This window comes from Oncorhynchus keta, chromosome 3 (genome assembly GCF_023373465.1).
Source record: "Oncorhynchus keta strain PuntledgeMale-10-30-2019 chromosome 3, Oket_V2, whole genome shotgun sequence".
Classification (NCBI taxonomy): Eukaryota; Metazoa; Chordata; class Actinopteri; order Salmoniformes; family Salmonidae; genus Oncorhynchus; species Oncorhynchus keta.
Window position 1 is genome coordinate 17,640,650 of NC_068423.1, and position 26,825 is coordinate 17,667,474.

A 26,825-nucleotide genomic window follows, 5' to 3' on the forward strand; every position below is an offset into this window, starting at 1 on the left:
AAGAAATTCCACAAATTGACTTTTAACAAGGCACACCTATTAATTGAAATGCATTCCAGGTGACTACCTCATGAAGCTGGTTGAGAGAATGCCAAGAGTGTGCAAAGCTGTCATCAAGGCTCCGTCTTGGTGGCTACTTTGAAGAACCTCAAATATAAAATATATCTTGATTTGTTTAACACATTTTTAGTTACTACATGATTCCATATGTGTTATTTCATAGTTTTGATGTCTTCACTATTATTCTACAATGTAAAAAAAATGTAAAAATAAAGAAAAATACTGGAATGAGTAGGTAAGTCCAAACTTTTGACTGGTACTTCATATACACTGTATATATACACTGAACAAAAAATATAAACGCAACATGCAACAATATTAAAGCTGTCATTTTGTAAATAAGATTTTGTTTGTCACTGACTTGCCTAGTTAAATAAAGGTTGAATACATTTAAAAAATGAAAAACAATGCCACCATGGGGCACTCTGTTCACAACGTTGACATCAGAAAACCGCTCGCCCACATGACGCCATACACTCTGTCTGCCATTTGCCGGTACAGTTGAAACCGGGATTCATCTGTGAAGAGCACACTTCTCCAGCATGCCAGTAGCCATTGAAGGTGAGCATTTTCCCACTGAGGTCGGTTAAAATGCCGAACTGCAGTCAGGTCAAGACCCTGGGGAGGACGATGAGCAAGCAGATGAGCTTACCTGAGAGAGTTTCAGACAGTTTGTGCAGAAATTCTTCAATTGTGCAAACCAACAGTTTCATCAGCTGTCTAGGTGGTGTGGAAGTGAGGAAGCCGGATGTAGAGGTCCTGGGCTGGCATGGTACCACGTGGTCTGCGGTTGTGAGGCTGGTTGAACGTACTGCCAAATTCTCTAATACGATGTTGGAGGTGGCTTATGGTAGAGAAATGAACATTAAATTCTCTGGTAACTGCTCTGGTGGACATACCTGCAGTCAGCATACCAATTGCATGCACCTTCAAAACTTAAGACATCTGTGACATTGTGGTGTGTGGCTTTTTATTGTCCCCAGCACAAAGTGCGCCTGTGCAATGATCATGATGCTTAATCAGCTTCTTGAAAATTCATTCACCTGACAGGTGTGGCGTATCTCGGCAAAAGACAAATCTTCACTAACAGGGATGTAAACTAATTTGTGTACAATATGAAAGAAATAAACTTTTTGTGCGTATGGAAAAATTCAGGGATATTTTATTTCAGCTCATGAAACCAACACTTTACATGTTGCATTTATATTTTTGTTCAGTATATACTGTATAACCACAAAGACCCCCAATGCAATTGGTCTACTGATCATCATTCATCAGGGCCTTAAAACAATCATTTATTTAAAGAATCAGTGTGTATATGACCACATAAATGTTAATTACAAAGCACAGAGCATCCATTAAAAAGATTTTAAGTACATAAGGTTCAAGGAATGCTGATTAACTTGTGCAAAGATAATATTTAACATTGTTTAACATAATATAATTATGTCAGAGGTTGGTTTGAACAATATACTAATTATGCATTCTGTGGGACAATATTACACAAATACAGTTTAGAATACATAAAAATAGTCATGATATTTTGGGTTGAAAATACATTGGAAGACTTTGGTCTCTGTTCTTCTTGACATAAGAGCAAAATATGGCGTTTTCATTTGAATGGCTTCACAATTTTCATTGAAATGTAGTTCTGGAATGAGAAAAATTGTAATTAGGCAAGCATTAATCACATCAAAATGTACGCAATCTGTGTGTTTGTTATTTCATTCATGTGAATTTCATTTAACACAGTTTAATTGAACAGTATCCCCTCCCGCCTGTTCTTACCGGTAAAGAGTACAACAGGATTCCGACGAAGAGCAGCACTAGAATCAGTAGGATCAGTCCAATGAAAAGCCACTTGAATCTGCGCCACACAATGAACTTCATGGTCTTACAGGGGTTCGTGAACCAGAAGAAGGACGTGTCCGGACGCCTGTTGATGTTGGAAGAGAGGAGGAGACAGTTTAATATGGTCGATATCGGAGGTATACATCTCCATTAGGCCTATAAATGGGTGAATATACACAAAAGAGTGGAAAGCCTTACTTAGGGAAGTCAAGCTTTGGGTTCATGTTGGGTTCATCCCTGCCCTTCCCAGCAGGCTTTTCGTCCACTTCCTTCTCAGACACGATTTCCAGAGTCATCTCAACCTTCCCCTAAACATAACAGATATTAATTCATATTTATTCCACACAATGTATATAGTCTGTAATTTGCAAAGTAGTAACCTTCTTTAGAGATACTAAACATGGTTGAATATAAGATTACAGCTAAACCAGGTTGATTTATATACTCTTGATTTTGTCCGTTTAAAATGAATGACCTCTTAGCTGTACTCACACCAAGGACTTTCTTCCCATCCTGTTCAGTGACACATGGCCACCAGCCTCTGACAGACTTCTGAGCGAACAGTGAATTGGCCAGGTCGGATTTGGGTGGTCGTGCATCCATCACCTCCTCCATCATACTCAGGTTGCACGTCTTTGAAACCTTGGCCGGAGGGGTAAGTTTACGGAGATCCAGCTCTACCGTGCCTGTACAATGACCAGAAGACCATCTCAGGACCATGTGTTAAATAGCTGATTTGATCAGCTGGAGCAAAAATTATCATATGGTCATTTTTGGTTGAAAGAAAGTATTGTACGGTAATTCATAGTTCTAAAGAAATGTCTCACCCAGGTAGTCATCCAATGAGAACTTGTCATTATCCCAAATTTGAACAATCAACTTGGGGGGTATCCTGAACTCTGTTTTGTCTAGACTCCAGAAGTGCTCCTGTTGAAAAAAATAAGCAAGACTGACAAAATTGGCAGCAAATGAAATGTACCTCAATTTTTGTCTTACCACACTATTCCGTTTGTAATTGTTTCTCGAGCCTAAACACACCTTCTTGGAGACCAGACACAGCTGTTCAGCGGGCAGGTATTCAAAGCCAAAGACGAACCTCCAGTTGAAGTTGCCGTCTCCGTCCAGAGACCTGTAGTGGACGTCGGTCTTCTGCTTGTCCTCCTCCATACCTGGCATCCAGCTGGACCGACAGACTAACTGGTTAATTCATTTAGGTTTTCATGTGTTTGAACAAACCACAAGTGTGTTATATGCATGGCTGCCATGGTAATAGTCAGATCCTAATATCGCTTAAAAGAAAACCATTTCAACACGGATACCCTTTGACGTAGATATCACTCATGCGCTCCCCAGTAATACTAGTTTCGTCCAGAATGACATCAGAGGTGTTCCAGACAACAGCTCGCAGGAAATACCTTTAAATGGAGACATCGTATTCATGAATAGAATAGAAGATTATAGACTAGATCTGTAGCTCAGTTGGTAGAGCATGGCGCTTGTAACGCCAGGGTAGTGGGTTCAATCCCCGGGACCACCCATACATAGAATGTATGCACACATGACTGTAAGTCGCTTTGGATAAAAGCGTCTGCTAAATGGCATATTATTTATTATTTATTATTACTTTGAAATACCAAATTGTGAAATGATTCTCCTTACTTCTTGGCCTTGCGTGGCACAATGTCGAAGGGAGGTCCGGGAAGGCCCATGTTTTTGGGGAAAACATCCACCCACATTTGAAGGCATCCCTATAAGTGAGGGGCAAATACAGTTAGTCTCAGATATGGAGACATATTGAAGATAAAGAGGAAGACAACATGGATAGTGACCTGAGAAAGTTGGGGCTGGAAGCTGCTGAACAGTGTCCTTGTCTCCACATGCTCAGGCACCAGTCCATGTGTTCTGAGCACGTGCAGAGAGATCCGTTCGTCGGCAGGACCCAAGTGCTGGTGGATCTCTTTGTTGGCCTCTAAATGTAGATGGTAAACGTGAGTTACCTCATATTTAGGGTCCATGTTTTTTTTGCTGGTCAGGAAAAAAACACTACAGGCCCTACTCATGTCACACAAAACATACTCTGGTCCTCATGTCCCTAAAATGAAAGTTGAACGCTATGAAAAGTCCATAAAAAAAACAGCATATGAATTACCAAATTGAGCCAGGGTGTACTGAGTCCCATTGAATGACAGTGCTTTGCCATCATCTTCTGACCTGGGTGGAGGGACGCCTTTGAGGCGGGCCAGGTTCTGAAGGATCTGAGAGGGCTTCAAATGGTCACGCCATTGGTTGATTCCAGAGCTGTTTCATGAAGATCAACACAGCCGATCAATCAGAGTCCCCCATAATGATTATGGGCTCAATTCAATTAGAGTGCCTATCTTTCTCATTCATTTCAGATTGAGGAATGTAGTTGCTATCTGGACCTACACAACAGATGGCATGACACTATGACTCATATCAACACCAAATTAGAGTTCTGAAAATGTCTGACAAACTTAGATTTTTTGACGTGAACTATGACATAAAATGTACAGCAGGAACAAGTCTCCTCACATGCAGTATGTCTGAGGCAGGCCACAGTAGGAGCCAAAACGCGACAGGAAGCGGTTCTCCAGGTCAATCACTGTCTCTCCCACTTTCTCATCGCGGGTCAGCAGATCATAGTCATACACTGAGATCTTCAGGTCTTTGTCTTGAGGCAGAAAACATGACATCTCAAACATTCTGCAAAAAGGAGGTGTGGTATAAGTGTAGAGTAGAATAATATAAATACTGTTTCAAGTTGTACTATGCAGAAATCGTTATGGCATTTCCTGGTTGCTACAACTCTAATAGTTTACCTAATTTCAGTTTATGTGACAAAATAATATAGTATAGTGTAGAAAATCATTGTACCATCCAAACTGCTGTGGAAATATATTTTCCATTATCATAAATATTGTTGTTTCAGCTGGTGTACAAAACCGAAAGTAAAAGACGCAAAAACAACATTTAAGAATGGGAAGCATAGCCCACATAGAACATATCTACCGCTTCTTAGACTTGCTTTCAAGTAGAATGATAGATCTATAACTCACATTTCTATGTGAATTTGGTCAGGTCGCCCAAAAAGTAACATATTGCCACTTTAAATGAATGTGAGATTTTACCTTCCAAAAACAGGGTTGGTGGTATTTGGTAAGTAGTTATCTCGGTCCTCAATTGACTTCTTTCCCAGGGAAATCTTTATATAGGGATCACACTGTAAAGGAATGGCACATTTAGAAAACAAACATGTCATCATCAAGTATAGAAAAGTAGGTAAGAGAACAGCAACCTGGCAATGCACAGTGTGAGATCTTAGAATTCTAAGGTTATATAGAGCATGCAAGTTAAGCATTTCACTCTACTTGTGCATGTGACAATAAAACGTTGCCATTTTTGGCAAAACTGAGTTATTGACGTAACCTTTTTCTGTGCAACGTTCTCCACCTATATGGTGCTTTAAATACCCCAATTCATGTTGCTAAGTCAAAAAAAGAGTACAAAATGAGAATTGCTCACACCATTCAAACCAATGAGGGTTCGGAACTTTAAAGCCAATTATCTCAGAATCATCTTTTCGCAGATAGAATTCCAAGGCGCTGGACTAACCTGACCGTTGTTGTCCTTGGGCTGCAGGTCGATGCCTCTGACCACATAGATCCTGACCAGGCACTCCTGAGGCACGCTTTCAGGCAGTTCACGGAACTGGCGAGGAGGAGGAGCCACACCCGGGTCGTCTGATAGAGGGTACACCTTAAAAGAGCCCTGAAAACACAGTCATCCGTCATCAGCCATCACTGACAGGTAGCAAGTCCTTAACTCTACCACTAGAAAGGGATCGATAGCCTGATTTATGATGCGTTCTATCTTGTTGAGCCAATGTGGTTATGCACATGTATGGAGGCATGTACCAGCATGTATATGGAATTTGTGTAATAATAGTGAAACTGCTATTCCACCTTGAATTCTCCAACGACGGATGGATCATCCTCCTCATCTTCATTCTTGCCTCTCTGCAGTTTGAAGGTGTTGCAGAAATCGGTGAGTTGTTTGAACTCAGGAACATTCTCCAGTTCCTTATCATACACCTGAAAACAGAGATGTAGACAATTATATTTCACATTAACATTTTATTGGTCACATACACATGGTTAGCAGATGTTAATGAGAGTGTAGCAAAATGCTTGTAAATCAGTTATTCAATTTGAGTCCAGGAAAGAAAAACTAAATGCCAACTAATTATTGGAGTTACTTCAGATGTATGCAGCACAGGTGTATTCTGTGTGAGACATCAAGACTTCACCTTCAAAGTGTCATATCCTTTCTGAAGGTAAGGACGGCACTTCTCATGATCTCCAATGGAAGCGTAGAATTTACTCCACCAATCAACTGTCTCCTTCTCCTAATGTAAAAAAAGTGAAGATAGTATTAAATTCAAGACCGTATGTCACAGAGTGCTTCTTATGTGATAGAGAGATGTATGTAAAGTTTCCATATCTCACCTTCTCTGCATGCTTTTAAGGAAGAAGGGGATGAAAGGAAAGATAAGTAAACAAGGTATCAAGTCAATTGGAGAACCTTAATTGCATTTCCTTGATTGCACGCGTCCGCTCTCCTCGCCTCTTTCTCAAAACCCATTTGCGGAGAACGTCAGAGGGGAGGGACCTTCTCATCCAATGGGTTTTGTGAACGAAGCGAGGAAAGAGGAAGCAAGGATTCAAGGAAATGCAATTGAGATTCTCTGAATATCATGCCAGCTAGTGAATTTGTAAATCGGTGTCACATGAATCATGTGAATCATTGGAATCATTTAAAACGGTTTCACATGCATGATCAATCTGGTAGATGGTATAAAATCTGTTGTGGAGTGAAGGAAAAACTCGGCATACTTATTTGATACAATGATTTTACAGTTTGATGCAATGATCCCCGATTGTGATCCAATTTCACAATTGAATCATTATTGAATGAACTGTTAGTGCATGAGCTAAGATTGTCTAGAAAGTTGATAATTGATTAAAATGGTAATGGTATAATTTTCAGTTCTGTTATTTTAAGTAACATAACTTTAAATTATGATACTCAATTTAAGATGTTCCCCTGATCAGTAATATCGGTTGCAAATTTGGTATATTGAAATGAGTAAGCAAGATGTGAGAAAGCAAAGTCAAAATAATATAACAAAATAATATAGTTTCAATGTTGGTTTTTTTGCTTGGTTCTGAATAAGATCAGACAGAGATGTCCGTTTTTTTGTTTAAACTCAAACGTTAAACTTTAAAAACAGGTTTAAAGTTGAATTTAATTATATCTCATTTTGATTTACTTCTTTGGATGAATCACACATTTTGACTCTGCTCATACTCATTCCTTCCATATCTGTCATTTTATCTCTCTATATAAACATGTATCAGTGAGGCTCCCTCAACCCTGCGGTGTCATTGTCCAGCCTGTAGAGTTGAACTACAGATGACCATACATACAAGACGAGAAGTAGTGGTGGCCATTTTGTTGACTGCTGCTGACATGCTGTACACAAACTGCAAGTCAGAGTATCGACTATGAAATTCGGACTCTATTATTAGATGGAATAGATCTTAAAAGCTACCATAAGAGAGCGTAACAAAATATGGTGAATTTGAGAGGGGATTCCTATTCGAATGCTAAAGTATACCTGAGCTTCAAGCAGAGGCCTCCTGTCTTCCATGTCAATTCTGGTGTCGTGAGGAAAAGCAGCCATCAAAGCCACTGACAAAGAGAGATAGACAATTTTTATCTCATATTTGTTGATAAATCATTTCAATTTCACCACGGGGTGGTAGTATGCACGTGTAATAAGTAAGCGAGTCAGAGGAAGAGAATAGTTACTTTTGGAGGACATGGATGACTTCTGGATGATGTAGGGGTCACAGCGAAACTCCTCCAGAGTGTCTATGGTACACTGTCCAACCACTGGCTTCCTGCCAAATGGTCTGTGGTCGATCACCTTCAGCACGATGGGAGGTGTGTACATCTCCTCTTTGGGAAGAAGCTGAGGATGAAGATATGACAATGTTGAACTCGATACGCTGAGTGAGAAAATGAGAGGATGCCTACACAAATGTAGCACAGCCTAGTGGTTAGAGTGTGGGGCCAGTAACCGAAAGGTCGCCAATTTGAATCCCCGAGCTGACAATGTGAAATATCTGCTGATGTGCCCTAGAGCAAGGCAATTAACCTAATTGCTCCAGGGTCGCTGTTGATAATGGATTACCCTGGCAATGATCCCCCCTCTCCGAGAGTGTCTCAGGGGGAGTAGGGATTTGCCAAAAACACATTTCCCTTTCACACGTGTATAATACACACTTGTAAACGCGTGAAACAGGACAAATATAAGCACCCATCCATTGGCACGGTGTAAAAATGTAACAAAAGAACAGCACTCATGCCTGTGAGACCCCAAGCAAGCCGCTCTTACCACTTTAAGGAAGAGGACAGATCCAGGAAAGTTGGGGCACTTCTTCATGTTCTTGATGACAGCAGACTGGACCATCTCCCCTCCACACTCTACCACAAGGCTAGGGGAGGCCACAGTGGCCAACTGGTAGGGCTTCATGTTGCGCAACCCCCAGGCCAGAATCTGAAACAAACACACACTAGGTAACAAAATACATACTGTGGAAAGTGGGAAATAGCAGGTACATTTCTGTGGGAAGTTATAACATTACTGAAGTATTGCAGTTTACCTCAATAGCCATGAGCTGCACCACAGGCCGTATCCCCTGAGGCACCATGTACAGATTCTCCGCCCTCTTGGGAGGGGCCAGAGGGAGCTCCGTCTCGTTACCCTGGAGACACAGAGGGAGAGTGTTTTCACAATCCACATCACCCCTTTTCCTATAGGCCTACCCCACTAACTAACACTGCTACTCCTCCACATCCTCTTCTGCTGCTGCACCTTATCCTTCAGGATGAGCTCAGCAGCCACCAGCACCTCTCCAGCCCGCTGGTCCTTCTGTATGATGGGGGACCAGAGCAGTTTGGGGGTCTGGTCCATGCCGGGGTTCAGTTTCACCAGGGGGACACACACGCTCCGGCCCAATAGCTCATCTTTCCCCTGGGGCAGAGTGCAACATGTTAACCACCAGAATGACAATCACAGTTAATAGGGCACTATATTGATAACTCTTAAAGCTACAGTATGGAACTTTCTGGACGACCTGACCCAAATTCACATTCTCGTTGAAAGCAAGTCTAAGAAGCGGGAGATCTATTCAATGTGCGCTATTTCTATGCTTGCCGTTCTTAAGTTTCGTTTTTTGCGTCTTTTACTTTCGGTTTTGTATTATTATTATTTTAATTTTATTTTTTTCACAGTGGTTTAGATGGCACTGTGATTCTCTACACTATACTTGCCTGTTTTGTCACACATTCAGAAATTAGGCGACCTATCAGGATTCTAGCAACCAGGAAATGGAGGAGCGATTTTTGCATAGTGCATCTTTAACCTGAGTGACTGAAGGGACTTTGATCACACCCACCACCTGGTCCTTGTCATAGAACTCCAGCACCACGTCAGGGGGATACTGGGCGATGTTCTGCGGGTCCCCGTAGATCTCCACATCCTGGAAGATCAGGGTCTGGTCCCACGTGGGGTTCAGGGTAGCTTTTATGGTCTCTGTGGTTTTACTCATGTGCAGGAAGGACACATGGGCATATGGATCTAGGACAAGAGGGGAAAATGTTTTGTGTGTTAGATAATACGTCCACATTTTCATAATATGTCACATCGTGTCAACTTTCACTAAATCAAAACATGCTTTTGACAAGGAGACGTGCAGACCCGAGAAGCTGTCTTTGTCCATGGCAATAAGGTTCCTGGCCTGGTAAACGTAGACGCGAAGGTGGTAGAGGTGTGAGCCTAAAGAAAGAAAACCACCCACGGTTTAAGCCAGCATCACAAACAGAGAGAAAGATCCATGCCGACTATGTATAACTAAAGCACTCACTGTCAAACGAACAGGACACAGTAGGAGTATTGGCACCAAAGAGCTTGGAGGCATCAACCTCATCCTTTTTTTTCTCATCTACATCAACCCCCTGCAAAGACAATCAAGAATTCCTCCAAATGAATCAATAATGCATCTTACTCGACAACAGGGACAGACAACACATAGTGTCTTCATGCCAGGGAGAAGAGGAAACCAGCAGAAGCTGCAGCCCCTGTGGACCAGAGTTGTCCAGTTGCTCACCAGCGCCCCCTCCAGTTTGAATATGGCGGATGCCCCCAGGCGGCCAGCAGGGGCCATTTTCCTCCTCCAGCGTCTGCGTCGGATTGTGTCGGCTGAACGCTCCTGCCTGTGGAACTTCCAGCCAATCAGAGAGGAGAACTCCCAGCCTTCTGGGTCTCCTGGGTCTCGCTTCTGAAAATGGGGGAAATATTTGACATCCACAACATTTGATTATCTCTCAAGACAAATTGTTTCCTACTGGCACGGTGCACTGACCTCAGTGGTTGTACCAGCAGCTGATGTTCTCTTCCTGGGCCTGAATACTCTCCTCCGTCGGTGGACGTGGTACATCTTCTCTGCTGGCACCCAAGACTTGGGTTTGTCATCTGGAGGGATGGTGATTCCATACTCCCAGCCTGCATTCAGAATAAATCCATTAGAAATTGATACACAATGCTTGAAAATACTACAGGTCATTCTTACAGAAGTCGATTGCATCAGGTGTAAATGAGGACAAGACACATTAGAAATCCCAATTTAAAGTCACATTTTCCACTGCAAGGGCAAGCAGTGTTGTAGAGGTCAGTGTGAGAGCAGACCTTTCTCGTCCACAGCCCTGTTTTCATCTACGGTCCACTCATCCCCCCAGCTCCAGCCTGCAGGACACTCTATTTCCTCTGGTGTGTGGGTCTTCTCCCCATTCTGCAAACACAACCAACAACGCCTGAGAAGCCTGGACACCTTCTACCATGCCAGAGCTACAGGAAGCCCAAACTGAATAGGGGAATCTAAGTATTCATTGTACTAAATAATGATCCTGTTTTTATATAATTTTATTGCATCCAAGCCAGCGGTATGAATACACATGGTCATGATTTTTGTAGAGACACTAAATGGTGTGTGTTTTCCTAACCACGTCAGTGTAGGGCTCAGTGGCAGGCTTCCACTCTCCCCCGGGGTAGCGAGTCTCATTCTGGAAGACTTCATCCATGAACTCAGTGTGTCCCGCATCTGCCTCTGTCAACAGACTGGTCCAGCCACACAGAAAGAGATTTTATTACACACTCAACACTCCTCACTAACGGGTGGTTGATGGAAGGAGAAAAATGCTAATAACCAGAGAACTGATAGCTGGGTCATGTTCATTATGAACCAAAGGGAAGAAAACAGACTGAAACAGGGATGGACTACCTAGACTTGCCCAATAAGAAAATTATTTTTGTTTACCATTTCACTACAGTGTGCCCAACCTACTGAACATGACTGGTCTCTCCAGGGGAGAGTGAGGCAGAACCAGCCCATTTCCTTTGATTGTGATAAAGAGGGCTGATTATGTGTTTTTCTACAACGGTGGAATTCAGTAAAATTGTAAACAAACCGGTCTTACCCCTTTTCTGGGTCTATGAACCAGTCTCCCTCCCACTCCCAGCCTCGCGGGGGAATGAAGTTCTCTTGTTTCAGCTTCAGCTTGCCAGTCACATCAGAGCATTTGTAGCGTAAACCCAGACCGGTAGTTCCCCACTTCCCCAGCATGTAGGCCTGATTCTCATACTGCCAAAGGGGAAAACACACAGGTCACTTCATTGGCCATTCATATACATTAGACAACAATCTTCTCCATTACTATCAAGTAACACTCAAAAGGAAAAATGAGTCATTTTAATAGAAACATACCAATTCAGCAAACACACTGAACGTCCCTTCTGAGAAATTGTTGAACTTTTTCTCGTCTGCAGACAGGCCCAGCCACATGTTGACTCTGATCTGGACTGGAACCTTCAGACCCTTGTTTTTATCCATAGGGTACTGCATGAAGACATTCCTGGTCCTGCCACAGAACTGTCCACAGGCCTGTTCGCTGTAGGTGGAGTAGAGCAGCTGGTAGGCTGGGATGCGGCTGTACGCCACTCTCTTCTCCCCCCTCAGCATCCAGATGATCACATCAGGCATGCTGTTCTGGGGCTGGAGAGATACCATGTCAATTACTGTACATCCCCAGTTTTAATACAACAACACACAACTCTATATCTACCTTCAAGGGTAATTTAGAGGGCATTGTACATGAAAAGTGAAAAGAGACTAAAGACAAAATATTTGGCCATTATAGTCTCTGATTATTGATAGCAGCTTGCCATAATTATTTTTCATGGTCAGACAAACAGCTTGAACTCTGACCTACCTCCTCAGCGAGCTGCTTCAGTTTGTCCAGCCAGCCCTCGATGTCCCCCAGGGTATCCTTGATCTCAGTCGCCTCCTCTCTCATGCTCTTGGCCCCCTCCATGATGGTCTGCAGGGTGCTGTCACGTAGCTTCTTCATCTGGATGTCCAGGGAGGTCAGGTTTGAGTGGCCCTCCAGCTCTGGCACTTTCAAACTGGTATGATGGGGATTTGGTTAGATATGGGTAATTCCACAGTAACGGAACTACTAAAAAAAAAAGTACTTTAAAATGTATGCCGAACAAAAAACATTGATTTCAAAGTTTAACAAACCATACAACTCTATGCACAATGATTCAGTTGAACAATTTACACAGTAAATAAAACATATTTAAAAACACATTGGTATGATGGGGATTGGGTTAGATACACATGCTGGGTTAGGAGTCATCATTTCTGTGTTTATGCTAGATCTTTGAAACTCAGATTATCCCAATGTTGACTAATTAAATTTACCTGCTGAGGTCCTCGATCACCTGATTTACCAGCCTCAGCCAGATCTCAGCCAGACGGTTTTCGGGGACTTTAGCCAAGATGGCCAACTTCATCGCAGTGATGTTAGATTGCTGAAAGGAGCAATAGACTACAATTTTACACTGTATTCATACATTGTAGGCATTCAAACTGGTAAATTGGTGCACAAATCTGCATCTCGTACCAGATGTTCAGCTATGTACAGAATGATGTTGACTGCATCCAAACGGTGACTGATGTCCTCCCAGAATGATGTAATGACAACCACTGGTTTGGCATTAGCCCAGGGCAGGTAATAGTAGTGGTTACCTGTTGAAAATAAACAAATTAGTCCAATTCAAAGATTCTTGTTGAGGTACCAAAAACCAGATTAATTTGGTTCCTAAGGTGGCTTGGGCCCTTACCATCAAACACAGCACAGCTGTACTGGGTAGTGGAGGCCAGTGGTTTACAGGTAGTGTCCAGCTTGTTGCCATAGTTGCCAATGCTGACCTCAAACTGGATTGGTTCGCCAGGTTCCTGAAGCATGCTGGCACTATGGAACACTACACACAAACAGTACTTCCTCCTGCGCTGGTATTTCTGATCAGAAGATAAAATGTTTAGTTTAGATAGAAAAAAAAAACTAAAATGTAGCATGTATTTGTTTCTTGGAAATCTACACCAAAACAGGATATACCTGTAGGTAAGGCTAAAGTTGTTGTTTTTAAAGTAAAATGTATCAAGTAATTGGGGTATAGGTTACAGTACCTGGGCCACCAAGATGTCATCACTAGGGATCTCTTCTACAGTCTTGTCAGCCTTGCCTTCCAGTTTAGTTGAGAGCTCAACCAGGATTCTTCCTCGATAGGCCACCCCTTCACTCTGTCAAAAAGAAATGCATAGGTCATTTTCAATGTCAAGCTCAGAGATGGAGAGAAGTTTTAAATTCCCTTGCAGGACCTACTTTGCCATAGTTGAGCTCTTCGTAGGGGTCAGGAAGCCCAGTGAACTCTCTGGGACTCCCATACAGGTTGATATAGCAAGGCCCAAAGGCGGGCAGGAAACCCACCTCAGACTCCCCAGTCTTCCCTGTGGAGGAAATCATGTTTTTTTTTACCAATGTCTCGAAATGATGAGCTACTGTGGAGTTAGTTCTGCATGTCAGAAGCTGATGTCTTGGATGGAGAATAGTGAACATGGCACATAGGGCTAGCAAATCTTCAAAAACTACAGTTAGGGTATCTGCCCAGGCAAACTCACAGGAGTCATATGCAGTTTTGTGTGTTAGGTTACGCAAAGAATGTCAGCCTCACACAACAACTCAGAAATGCAACACATGCCGCAAATGAAGCAAAGGAGCTTGTTCTCCATCTTTGACACACACAAAAAAGGAGAGCAGTCAACTCTATAACAGCACAAACAAAACATGCAAATGTAATCAAACATGTATGACTGAATATCAAGGGTTAAAGGCAAAGCAACATTGTTTTGCTGTAACCTTTTGAGTACCGAGGAAGGTCAACTATGAACTGATATGTGTGTTTACTTCATTCAAATATCCTACTATTGTACTCAAAGGGCTACAGAAATGAGTGGACCGGGCACAACTCACGGCATTCACACATTCTCAAAGTAACCTCCAATGCCGTAATCATTGTCTGGGGGTCAAATTAGAACCATTCAAAATTCCTTTATCTCCATTCGAAATTACTTGAAATGTCATGCTGGGCTAGAATCAGTGGAATTTACTAATGTGATGTATAAAATACTGCAACTTGTTAGAGATACGGGGCCAAAAGAAGACAGATTTTTGCACTGGACAATACTTTAACAATTCACCACATATCTATTCATTAATGTAACCTTCAAGTGATGGCGAGAACCCATATCCTGCATGTTTGTCTATACCAAGAGAAAAAGACAAGTGCATGTACTCTATATTAGACAGTTACAACTGAGTATAGAGATGAATAGAGTTCCTCTGTTCATTTATCAACCAAAGTGAATGGATATAGTGTAATTATACAAAAAAAACACCATTATACTAGAAGCTACAATGACAATGGCATAGAAATCATATCCTTGAGCTATAGATATTGTGAAAGGGAGAAAGACAGTGTGGTGTAGTGTAATTAATACGAGAACCATACCTTGAACTTCGCCACCAGAGGATGCTATTTTGGCCAGATTCAAGTATATGGTGCCAATCGAGTCATTCCTCGTCAGGCGATCCCTGCATAAGAGGTGCGGTATCAATATGACATTCACACCCACCAATGTGAATGAACTTCACTTTCATCACATTTAGGGGACACATTGTTTTCCTAATCTTTGACTTGCACCCATTTCCTACTATTCCCACTTTTCCCTGTCGCAACAGACTGAGGTTACAGAGGTGTTTCCCTGCCAACAGGATCCCAGCCTGGAACAGGGAGGGACTGCCTGTCTGACTCATACTATAGCACTGCCGGGTTCCTCCCAGGCCAAATAACAACTGACTGACCACACTCTGGAGATGCATACAGGCAGGTAGCAGGGAGCGAGCACTAAGGTACTGTAAGGGGGCTGAATACACAATATGTACATTCCTGAGGTATTTATAACCCTTGTGACCAGGAAAAACTCCTGGCCCTTATTTGTGTAAAAACTGAGGAAGTGTGCATGTGAATACTGTAATAAAGCAGTGATGTGAGGCAGAGGAAAACTGCCAGAGCTCAAATGGAGTGATTTAAATGGATACATACAGTATGCCCATCATAAGTGTTCAGTGGAGGGAATGCTGTTGACTTACCAATCAAAGACGGTCAGTTTGATTCGTTCACACATGGAGGGGAACTGCAAAAAGATTTGACAGGATCATCGTTTTGAATCACAATTTACCAAAGCAGAAATCCAGTGTATTAGATTGTTTTTTTTTACCTTGACCTGAAGATTCAGCATTTGGTTCCATTCTGGGTTGGCATTCTTCTCAATTACTCGGGTGCACAGCTTCAACAATAAACATTCACATATCAACTTCACTGCACAACTATTTCCATAATAAACAAATCCTCCCCTTGCTTCGAATTTTAGGTGGAGAGCAATGTGAATACCCTTTTGCCAGCGAAGTGAGCCTCGACAAAAGGATCCACTAGATTCTTCTTGTCCCCATCCACTCCAAACATCCCCTTCAATGACTGGATAAAGGCATCATCCACTATGGTGAAAAACACACAGGTTAAAGGAGCAGTTCACTATTTCAACCTGAGGTTCGATGGTTCCTCAACCTGTAAGTTCTCTATGGCAGTTTCTCCTTTCAGGGTGAGGAACCATCTAACATCACGTAGTAAAATAGTGAACAGCTCCTTTAACTTTGATGTATTTACTTGCATCTTTGAAACAATCTTGCTTGAAAGGTACAGATTGAGACACTTCTAAATGAATAGCTAGTTCGGAAGCGCACCTATCTTTAGCGTAGAGAGAAAGCACTTGAGAGTTAGGCTGAAGAGTCTTCAAGCGTAAAAAGCCAACCACAACATCAGCAGCAGAACAAGCCAACCACAACATCAGCAGCAGAACAAGCCAACCACAACATCAGCAGCAGAACAAGCCAACCACAACATCAGCAGCAGAACAAGCCAACCACAACATCAGCTGCAGAACAAGCCAACCACAACATCAGCAGCAGAACAAGCCAACCACAACATCAGCAGCAGAACAAGCCAACCACAACATCAGCAGCAGAACAAGCCAACCACAACATCAGCAGCAGAACAAGCCAACCACAACATCAGCAGCAGAACAAGCCAACCACAACATCAGCGGCAGAACAAGCCAACCACAACATCAGCAGCAGAACAAGCCAACCACAACATCAGCAGCAGAACAAGCCAACCACAACATCAGCAGCAGAACAAGCCAACCACAACATCAGCAGCAGAACAAGCCAACCACAACATCAGCAGCAGAACAAGCCAACCACAACAGCAGCAACATAACAAGCCAACAACAACAGCAGCAACATAACATTATATATACACGAGTGGCATACTCTGGGGAATGTCTTCGGCCCGGAACACTTTGAGAGACAGGGTGACCCATCGCAGTGTAACCCCTGCTGGCAGCAGCAGGTTACTCTCTATGTCATCCTGGTCATCATTAATGTCCCTCTTCTCTACCTGCAGAAGCCACACACTGTTGTCACACTTCACTATGATAGGCACAGATGTTATTTTCCAAGTACACTACCAGTCAAAAGCTTTAGATCACCTACTCATTCAAGGGTTTTTCTTTACTTTTACTATTGTCTATATTGTAGAATAATAGTGAAGACATCAAAACTATGAAATAACACATACGGAATCATGTATAAACCAAAAAAGTGTGTATGTATTTTAATAGCCACCCTTTGCCTTGATGACAGCTTTGACAACTCTTGGCATTCTCTCAACCAGCTTCATGAGGTAGTCACGTGGAATGCATTTCAATTAACAAATATGCCTACTTAAAAAAGTCAATTTGTGTCATTTATTTTGTTCTTAATGCATTTGAGCCAATCAGTTGTGTTGTGATAAGGTAGGGGTTATACAGAAGATAGCCCTATTTGGTCATTGACCAAGTACATAATATGGCAAGAACAGCTCAGATAAGCAAAGAGAAACGACAGTCCATCATTACTTTAAGACATGAAGGTCAGTCAATCAGGAAAATGTCAAGAACTTTGAAAGGGTCTTCAAATGCAGTCACAAAAACCACCAAGTGCTATGATGATACTGGCTCTCAGGAGGACCGCCACAGGAAAGGAAGACCCAGAGTTACCTCTGCTGCAGAGGATAAGTTCATTACAGTTACCAGCCTCAGAAATTGCAGGCCAAATAAATCCTTCTCAGAGTTCAAGTAACAAACATCTCAACATCAACTGTTCAGAAGAGACTGTGTGAATCATGCCTTCATGGTTGAATTGCTGCAAAGAAAACACTACTAAAGGATACCAATAAGAAGAAAATACTTGCTTGGGTCAAGAAACATGCGCAATGGACATCAGACCGGTGGAAATGTGTCCTTTGGTCTGGAGTCTAAATTTGAGATTTTTGGTTCCAACAGCCGTGTCTTTGTGAGACGCGGTGTGGGTGAACGGATGATCTCTGCATGTGTGGTTCCCACAGTAAAGCATGGAGGAGGAGGTGTTATGGTGTGGGAGTACTTTGCTGGTGACACTGTCTGATGTATTAGAATTCAAGGCACACAACCAACATGGCTACCACAGCATTCTGCAGTGATACGCCATCCCATCTGGTTTGTGCTTAGTGGGACTATCATTCAACAGGACGATGACCCAACACACCTCCAGGCTGTGTAAGAACATTTTACCAAGAAGGAGAGTGATGGAGTGCTGCATCAGATGACCTGGCCTTCACAATCACTCAACATCAACCCAATTGAGATGGTTTGGGATGAGTCGGACCGCAGTGTGAAGGTAAGGGAGCCAACAAGTGCTCAGCATGTGTGGGAACTCATTCAAGACTCTTGAAGCTGGTTGAGAGAATGCCAACAGTGTGCAAAGCTGTCATCAAGGCTATTTGGCTATTTGAAGAATCTCAAATATAAAATATATTTTGATTTGTTTAACACTTTTTTGGTTACTACATGATTCCATGTGTTATTTTTTGATGTCTTCACTATTATTCTACTAAAATTCTAAAACTTTTGACTGGTAGCGTACATGTGACCTGACAAGGAGATTAATTTAGCTCTGACAAGTCATAATACAGGAATGGGTTCATCCAGATCATTAAAATACTCCAAATTAGTATTCAGTCACGAATCATGCCAACAGAAACCGTGAGAGGTAACCCCAACTATTACTGTACCAGTGATTCGTCTCCCGCCCCAACGATGAACATGCTGACTTTAAGGTACCCTCTGGCGCCCGAACTGGATTCATCAGGGTCATTCAGGAGGAGCCACTTCCTCATTACAGAGTGAGCTATGAGACAAACCGAGACAGACAGCCACATGCACAACATTTACCCCATTGAGGAAATGGATAACAGACACATTGTATGCAAATACTGTGGCGCTGAGCTGCGCCACCAAAGACTCTGGGTTCGCGCCCAGGCTCTGTCGTAACCGGCCACGACCGGGAGGTCCGTGGGACGATGCACAATTGGCCTGGCGTCGTCCGGGTTAGGGAGGGTTTGGCCGGTAGGGAAATCCTTGTCTCATCGCGCACCAGCGACTCCTGTGGCGCACCAGCGACTCCTGTGGCGCACCAGCGACTCCTGTGGCGCACCAGCGACTCCTGTGGCGCACCAGCGACTCCTGTGGCAGCCGGGCGCAGTGCGCGCTAACCAAGGTTGCCAGGTGCACAATGTTTCCTCCAACACATTGGTGCGGTTGACTTCCGGGTTGGATGGCGCTGTGTTAAGAAGCAGTGCGGCTTGGTTGGGTTGTGTATCGGAGGACGCATGACTTTCAACCTTTGTCTCTCCCGAAGATGTAGCAATGAGACAAGATAGTAGTTACTAAACAATTGGATACCACGAAATTGGGGAGGAAAAGTTCACAATCTAAACTTAAAAAATACTGTGCAAGGCACCACAAACATACCTGGTTCATCATAGATGAAGCCAACATCAACCTGTGGGAAGCAAAGGAAGATGGAAAATACCTCAGACTAATCAAATGCATAAGTCAAGAGTAATGGAGTGTAAAGTTAGACACTTTGGTCATTAATCCTTGAATGTTTTTGTAAGAGGTGGAAGGGAAAGATGGAGTACCTTGAACTCCCCCATGAGACTGTCAGCTCTCAGAGAGAAGGAGTCGTACACCTACAGAAGGAGAGTGCTCTTTATTAGAGTGAGAATGAAATGCAATACATAGTGACTGTTCAGATCAGCTAGTTCCATATTACTAACATTGAGTTCAACTTACCCGAATGCTGACATACTGATCAAATAGGTCCGATGGTAACATGTTGACGTTGTAAAAGAACATCTGTAAAGAGAAAAAGGAATCTGGGTGGTTTAATGAGAAAAGCAAATCCACATTAACCTTCAGGGCAAATCAACTGCAGTCATTTCTCAAGAAAGAATTCCCCATTTGCTAAGAACTCGTAGACTTAGTCAAATTAAGTGAAATCAATATGCCTCCTTTTACCTCATCAAAGAAGGGATTGTTTCCCCGCTTGATCCTTGTTCTGTGAGTCTGTCCACAAACATTCACCTTCACAACAGGTTTGATGTTATTCCCAGGGAGCTGTCGTCCCTCTAATATCCTGACACGGATCTGACGGCAAGAGATAATGAGAAAGGGGAGTCAAAACAATGTCAAATCATAACATACTTCTGATTAGATAGATGCTAGAACCACTATGCCAGAATTCACCTGAAAGTCCTGAGGTTTATTGGCCAGGGGTCGGTTCAATTTCCTGTTTTTCTTGACCAGTCTTTGGTTAGGGTTCCCAGGCTGACCAGGAGCAGAGGGACTCTGTCCTGCATCAGCGATGTCCTCATCCCCCTCTTCACCTCTACCTTCCATTGCAAACACACACAGCACAACCTCAACCACAGTCACCAGATAAAGTACAATCAACAGCACAAAGATTAGTTGTTGCCTTTAGTAACAAGGATTGAGGATTAACACAAGTATAACAGACAGCTCTTTTTCACAATCAGTTTGTTTACCAACTCATAGAAGTAGTGTAAGAAGGAAAATTACTACTTCAAAATGGAGATGGCCTAAATGGCACAGCCAGTGCTCTCACAGGCACCATAATGGAACAGATACAATGAGTCGTCTATCTAAGTCTATGAGAACATATGACGTACCAGAATCCCCTGCAGCATCTCCTGCCTGTGGGTCATTTGGATTTGGAGAGGCATTGGCTGGAGGATCATAATGAATAACAAGGCTCACCGTGGCCTGGAAGGTAAATAATTAGTGGAATAAATCAATCATCTCATTAAAATGTGCTGATATCAAAATGGAAAATTGCATGAGATTTTTGGTGCTCGTGGTTTTTGTAGTTAAGCTAATACAATGTAATGAATTCAAATGGGATAATGATATTGCAGCTGTTTAAATTTCAGCTGATTGTATGATTGTTTTGCCCATATCCCTGGTAGCTGGTGAGTAGCTGCAAACTCCATTAGTACATACTGAACAACTTACCCCAGTAGCCTGTCCCTTTTCATTGACAAGAGCCAGATCTTTACATGGAAAGGATTTGACTTGACCAGTTGCAAGGTCTTTCAGTGAGATTTTTGCAGAGCCGAGAAACCTGCAAAACAAGGCTAGACTTCACATATGGCTAGAGGTAAAAACAAATACCACATTCCTACTGTCACGTGTGCTTTTTTGGGGGGTGGTTCATGTTCCGTGTTTTGGTTCATGTTCCGTTTATTTATTAAAACACTCACTCCCTGAACTTGCTTCCCAACTCTCAGCGCACATCGTTACACCTACTATACAAAGGTGTGGTATGAACACAAGGAAATTCTGTTTGATAATGTATCTTTGATTAAACTTCAGGTGCATGTAAGAAATGAAAATACTGCAACAATATCCTTATCACTAGAAACCTTAAGAGTGGCTATTTGGCCACTAGCCAAATGAAACAACTACAGTGTCTATAGAACGTTTACAACTCCCTTGGATTTCTTCACATTTTATTGTGTTACAAAGTGGGATTCAAATGCATTTTTTTAGTCAATGATCTAGACAAAATACTCTAATGTCAAAGTTAACTTTTTCTTTTTTAAGAGTAATGAAAAATAAAACACTAATATAACTTGTTGAGATAAGTTTTCACCCCCTTGAGTAAATACATGTTAGAAACACCTTTGGCAGCGACTACAGCAGTGAGTCTTCTTGGGTAAGTCTCATAAGCGCTTTGCACACCTGTATTGTGCAATATATTCGCCCATTATTTTCAAAATTCTTTAAGCTCTTTCATGGTGTTGGGGATCATGGTTAGACAGCAATTTAAGTCTAATCTGCAATTTTCAAGCAGATTTAAGTCAAAACTGTAATTTGGACGCTCAGGAATATTCACTGTTTTCTTGGTAAGCAACTCCAGCGTAGGTTTGGCCTTGTATTGTAGGTTATTGTCCTGCTGTAAGGCATTTAGGCCATGAAGTATATTCCTTTACTGTGTTTTTGTTGCACTTTTACTTTAGTGCCTTGTTGCATACATATGCATGTTTTTGAATACTTTCATTGTTTTCACTCTGTCTTACAGTTCATTATTGTGGAGTCACTACAATGTTGTTGATCCATCCTCCATTTTCTACTATCACCGCCATTGAACTGTAGCTGTTTTAAAATCACCAATCAGAAGGATGGCTGGATGGCTCAGATCAGAAGGATGGCTGCATCTTTGATGTGTCTGAGTGGTTTAATACATAATCCACATCGTAACTATTAACTTAATATGCTTCAAGATATATTCAATGTCTGATTTGTTATTGTTACCAATCCACCAATCACTGCCCTTCTTTATGAGGCTTTCAAAAAGCTCCCTGGTCTTTTCACTTGAATCTGTGATTAAATTTCAATACTTGACTGAGGGACCTTAAATATGTTGTATGGGGGACAGAGGAAGGGGTACTCATTCAAAAATCATGTCAAGCCTTATTATTTCAGACGGAGTGAGTCCATGTAACTTATGTGATTTGTTGAGCCAAATTTTACTTCTGAAAAATGTACCCTTTCCTAAACAACAGGGCTGAATACTTATGCAACATCTATATTTTAGTTATTACATTTTTAGGAATTTGTTAAAATGTGCAGAATTTTCTTTTCACTTTGACATTATGGAGTATTTTGTGTAGATCAAAGACAACAACAAAAAAGACAATGAAATCTAGTTCAATCCCACTTTCTAACGCAACAAAATGTGAAAGAGGTTCAAAGGGATGTAGACTTTCTAAAGGCCCTGTATGAGAGTGCTGACCAGAACGATCTTTGACGCTATCAAATATGGAAGCATGGAGATTGTGATACATTAGGCTACTGACTCTAGCCATCATTGTAAATAAGAATGTGTTCTTAATTGACTCACCTGGATAAATAAAGGTTAAATAAATAAAATACAACTTCTTTATTTGAGAATAGAGATTACATCTAGTCATGAGTGCAGTGAGCAGATGAGGAAGGAAAAGCCTTCTGTGTACTCAGTGACATCACCGTGAGCAAGGCACAGGGGTGGCCTCCTCCCAAAGTTAACAAACCCACCCAGTCAAACACACCCACAAAGAACAGGGACCTGGCATCACACACGAGCAATCAAATAGAGATTTCATCAGAGGAGGCCGGTGAGAGGAGCTATAGGAGGATGGGCTCGTTGTAAAGACTGGAATGGAATGGGTGTAACGGTATAAAACAAATGGAAACCACATGTTTGACTCCGTTCCATGAACTCCACTCCAGCCATTACAATGACCCGTCCTCCTATAGCTCCTCCCACCAGCCCAACCTGGAGAGCGAAGCTAGTATATAATTTGACATAACTTGCCTTCTTACCACATCGCGTATGATCAAATTATGTTGGGAAGCAGGTAAATTAGGGGTTAAGAGCATTGGGCAAATAACTGAAAGGTTGCTGTTTTTTTCTCAATGTGCCCTTGAGCAAGGCACTTAACCCTAATTGCTCCTGTAAATCGCTCTGGATAAGAGTGTCTGCTAAATTACTAATATGTGAAATGTAATGTTACAACTTTTCCAAGGATTTGAACCTTTACCTTCCTGTCAGGAATAATGTCCATACAGATCCAGGTGGGTATTGTTAATAATGTCCTTTCTCTCTTTGTTTATTTGATCATTTATCTCTACTGGTCACTCTGCTCATGGGGAATATTACATCTCCCAGGCAGTGTTTAGACAAATCTCTTCTACATCTGGGAGGCTGAAACATGAATTCTCTGGAGAGTGACTATCAAACTGGAATGCAGGATAATAAATCAGAGGATGTTCCATCCTTTCCTTGTGACAATAGTAACATTTCTGTTATATTAACAAAACAACCCCCCCCGCAATACCTTCAGTCAAAAAAAGATTTGTGGACAATAGGGCTGGGTTAGTGAGTCAGTGAGCAGAATAGCAGAATATGTTGGTTCTTGTCTGTTGCTAGGGTAACGCAGTTAGTAACAGACCACTGTGGCGAAACTCTCTGCAATGGTATTATTGTCTGGATTACAATGCCAGCCTCTCATGATGTTATTTTCATTTCTCCCTGACTGGTGTATGTCTGTCAGCCTGACGTTCTCAGGTCATGAAATGCAGACAGGTGTGCCGTCAGAACTCGATCTGCTATTACCAAAGTGTGGAGTCCTTCCACCCACTGCCCATCATTTTCGCCAGCAGCCTTTCCTTTGTCAACCACAGTGGAAGTTTCCTTGTCGTAGCCATGTAATTTATGTTGCCCTGTTACATAGCATGAGTAATCCGGTATGTCAACACATAATGACAATGGCCAACCATAAAGTCAGGATCTGTGACAAAGATATATTATTTGTGTGACTCTATTTGTAGGGATCATTAGAGGAATTCCTGCCCAAATCTAATAAATCTAGAACCACAAGGTTAAATGTTTCTATCCCAAGTTGCTAGGGTTACAAAGTATCATAACAGACCCTGGAAAGCTAAGTGAGAGGAGAGTCCCTACACCCCCCACCACTAGTGTCAGACTAGGCTAACTCGATGGAAAGCGTTACTCGCAACTCGCAACAAACTGGAAAATCATAACCCTGATTCCAACTGTGCTGAGCTGCAGAATGTAGCTAATCTGTATGACATGCAATGAATTATACTTGCAGAAGCTTTTATCCAAAGCGACTTACAGTCACACGTGCACACATTTGAAGTGTCCAGGGAATCAAACTCACTACCCTGGCGTAGAATGCGCCATTCTCTACCAACTGAGCTACAGAGGACCACAGACATGTGGATTCACAGACATGATCATTTTACTGAATTAAATCTCACTAAAACCTGGACATTCTGTAACACGTGTGTTGTCTTCATAACAGACAAGGCTTTGACGATTTTAACTGGCAAAACCTTAGAAACTTTTTGTCTGTGATTACGTTTCCAGATTGTCACCATCTGTCTTTCCTTCTGTGAATGGAAAATACACTAGCACAACATTTAAACGTTGGTCTCTATCCATAGTGGCCTGAGCTCTCACGACTGCTTCGTCCTAACTGAATACAACATTTCCTTGTCGACAAGTGCCAACCAGCTCATCCCAACAGAACAAACAGGTATTCATTGTTGCCTGAGGCGGATCACCTCCCCAACTCACTGTGTGCAAGTCTGAGCCTAGCAAATAGGGTGTGGGAGTTACATGTTAAGCCAACAATGTGGTCTCCTGGAAGAGTGGTTATGCTAACTTACTTCATATTAACATTATCCCTGGAATCCATTGTGACCTGATCTGTCTGTCTGTATTTAACCATTTCGAGACTGCAGTTGACTCTTTCCCTTTGGGGTTAATTTGCAGGAGGTTGGTTTAATCTAATGACTACCTTCAGTAATATTGAACAGATTAAGTCAGAGATTTTGTAAGAAGTCCTGCCTCATCTTGTAACCACGTTGGAGACTAGACAGTTCTTTGCAACTTCATTTAGAGGACATCTCTGCTCTGTTTAAATGTTGAGGCAAACTGGGTTTCTCACTTTCCTAAATCCCACTATTAGTGCTGGTGTGTTAGGATGAAGTGTATGTCTGGGCCACTTACTTATCTTTTCCAATAGTTTCGTAGTCTTTCACAATCACATCAATGTAAGATGAGGAATCAAGCACAGAACCCTTCAAATCAAACTCAAGGACCTGTAATCAAACATGACATTTCTTAATTATAAATCAGGGGCACTGCCACCCCCAAGGGGTTGAGGTACACATGACACTAATTATATTATTAAGCCTATTAGAGAATGACAATATTATACAGAAGCCTACAATATCACACACACACACACACTATCAGGGTTGTAACTATTTCAAGTGTTTCAAGTCTTCTTTTGGCAATGCAACTTTCCCAAGGACAAATAGTCTGAACAGGAAACAAAGTACTTACTTCATTCCAAACTGGGTTGACTTCACTGTCAATTGTTTTGGTTTTCTTCTTTTCATCTGAAAGTTTTATGTTTTATTTAAAAAAAAACTTATTTCAGTCACCTTTTACACTTGCTAAGAATTCATTAAATTCCTAACAACTTCTAATTTACAGGGTAGAGTGGATGTCAATGCAGTCATTATGATAACTCGGGTAATATTGAATAGACACATTGATCAGTTTAGGTCCAGTGAAAAGTTATTGCCTACTTGAAAGGACTACATCCTGATTCAGCCAATCAATAGGTTACGCCATCATCATTCTGCATCTGACAACCTGTGTTCTTTCTCAATTAATAAACATGTTGTTATGACTCTACTGCCTTTTCTGCTACTGGGATGGAGACAATAAAGTAGCCCATCAGAGTTGTGTATCAAGATACAGAAAGAGAATCTTTGGGACATAAAAAGCAAGTGCACTTCCTTACCTTTAAAAATAATATTTGCTATGGGATCCGGAGTACTTCCAAGTTTACTTTTAGGCAGACCTTTCGCAGATTCTACCACAACCCGCAACATTATGATTGTCACTAACAGGAATCAGTATTGCTCTGTAATGACTATAAAAACCGAATCGCGTGCAGCACCATCACCTCCCCATCACTAAAGCCAACTGCATAATTTGAGGAAATAGCTCCCGTGTTAAATTTAGGAAAATAAGGGTGGGTGTGGATTTCTTTGACAATGGCAATGTGCTGCCATCCTGTGTATGTGTTGACAGAGGATGACAGAGGGAAAGAGTGGTTCAGTGAAAGTTGGATAAGATGGTAGATAGTTGACTAATTGCATGCTGCTATTAAAACAGGATAGTGATAGGACCAAAATAAATATAGACTTAGCTAATCGTATTTTCCATTCATATTTATCTATTCATTTGTGTTCCATGGCAAGTTTATTGTGTGCTCTGTTATT

The 26,825-nt window shown here is 41.9% G+C and overlaps 1 protein-coding gene across 3 annotated transcripts; it reads right to left on the reverse strand.

Annotated features, from left to right (window-relative positions):
- Positions 1-1,204: 1,204 nt before the first annotated feature.
- Positions 1,205-26,536, reverse strand: LOC118368064 (myoferlin-like). Of its 3 annotated transcripts, XM_035751818.2 has the most exons (53): positions 26,342-26,536; positions 25,876-25,931; positions 25,537-25,628; positions 20,970-21,078; positions 20,627-20,720; positions 20,184-20,329; positions 19,956-20,084; positions 19,731-19,793; positions 19,577-19,627; positions 19,407-19,437; positions 18,668-18,783; positions 16,849-16,975; positions 15,911-16,014; positions 15,738-15,806; positions 15,610-15,653; positions 14,969-15,051; positions 14,682-14,720; positions 13,783-13,907; positions 13,587-13,700; positions 13,241-13,418; positions 13,021-13,145; positions 12,819-12,928; positions 12,325-12,517; positions 11,820-12,107; positions 11,533-11,696; positions 11,059-11,173; positions 10,745-10,847; positions 10,422-10,561; positions 10,167-10,337; positions 9,924-10,014; positions 9,758-9,835; positions 9,456-9,637; positions 8,873-9,031; positions 8,661-8,762; positions 8,393-8,554; positions 7,804-7,966; positions 7,610-7,683; positions 6,438-6,449; positions 6,239-6,337; positions 5,895-6,023; positions 5,545-5,700; positions 5,061-5,152; positions 4,465-4,635; positions 4,061-4,209; positions 3,741-3,880; positions 3,571-3,659; positions 3,231-3,326; positions 2,950-3,091; positions 2,739-2,838; positions 2,404-2,597; positions 2,110-2,219; positions 1,849-1,996; positions 1,205-1,711 (listed from the first exon to the last, which is right to left on the reverse strand). In XM_035751818.2, exons 1-53 carry the CDS (start codon positions 26,430-26,432, stop codon positions 1,673-1,675), a joined length of 6,147 nt encoding a protein of 2,048 aa, XP_035607711.1. In that variant the 5' UTR covers positions 26,433-26,536; the 3' UTR covers positions 1,205-1,672. The 3 variants fall into 3 exon arrangements, with proteins under 3 accessions (XP_035607711.1, XP_052347442.1, XP_052347431.1); XM_052491482.1 differs by lacking the exon at positions 14,682-14,720; XM_052491471.1 differs by lacking the exon at positions 6,438-6,449.
- Positions 26,537-26,825: the final 289 nt, after the last annotated feature.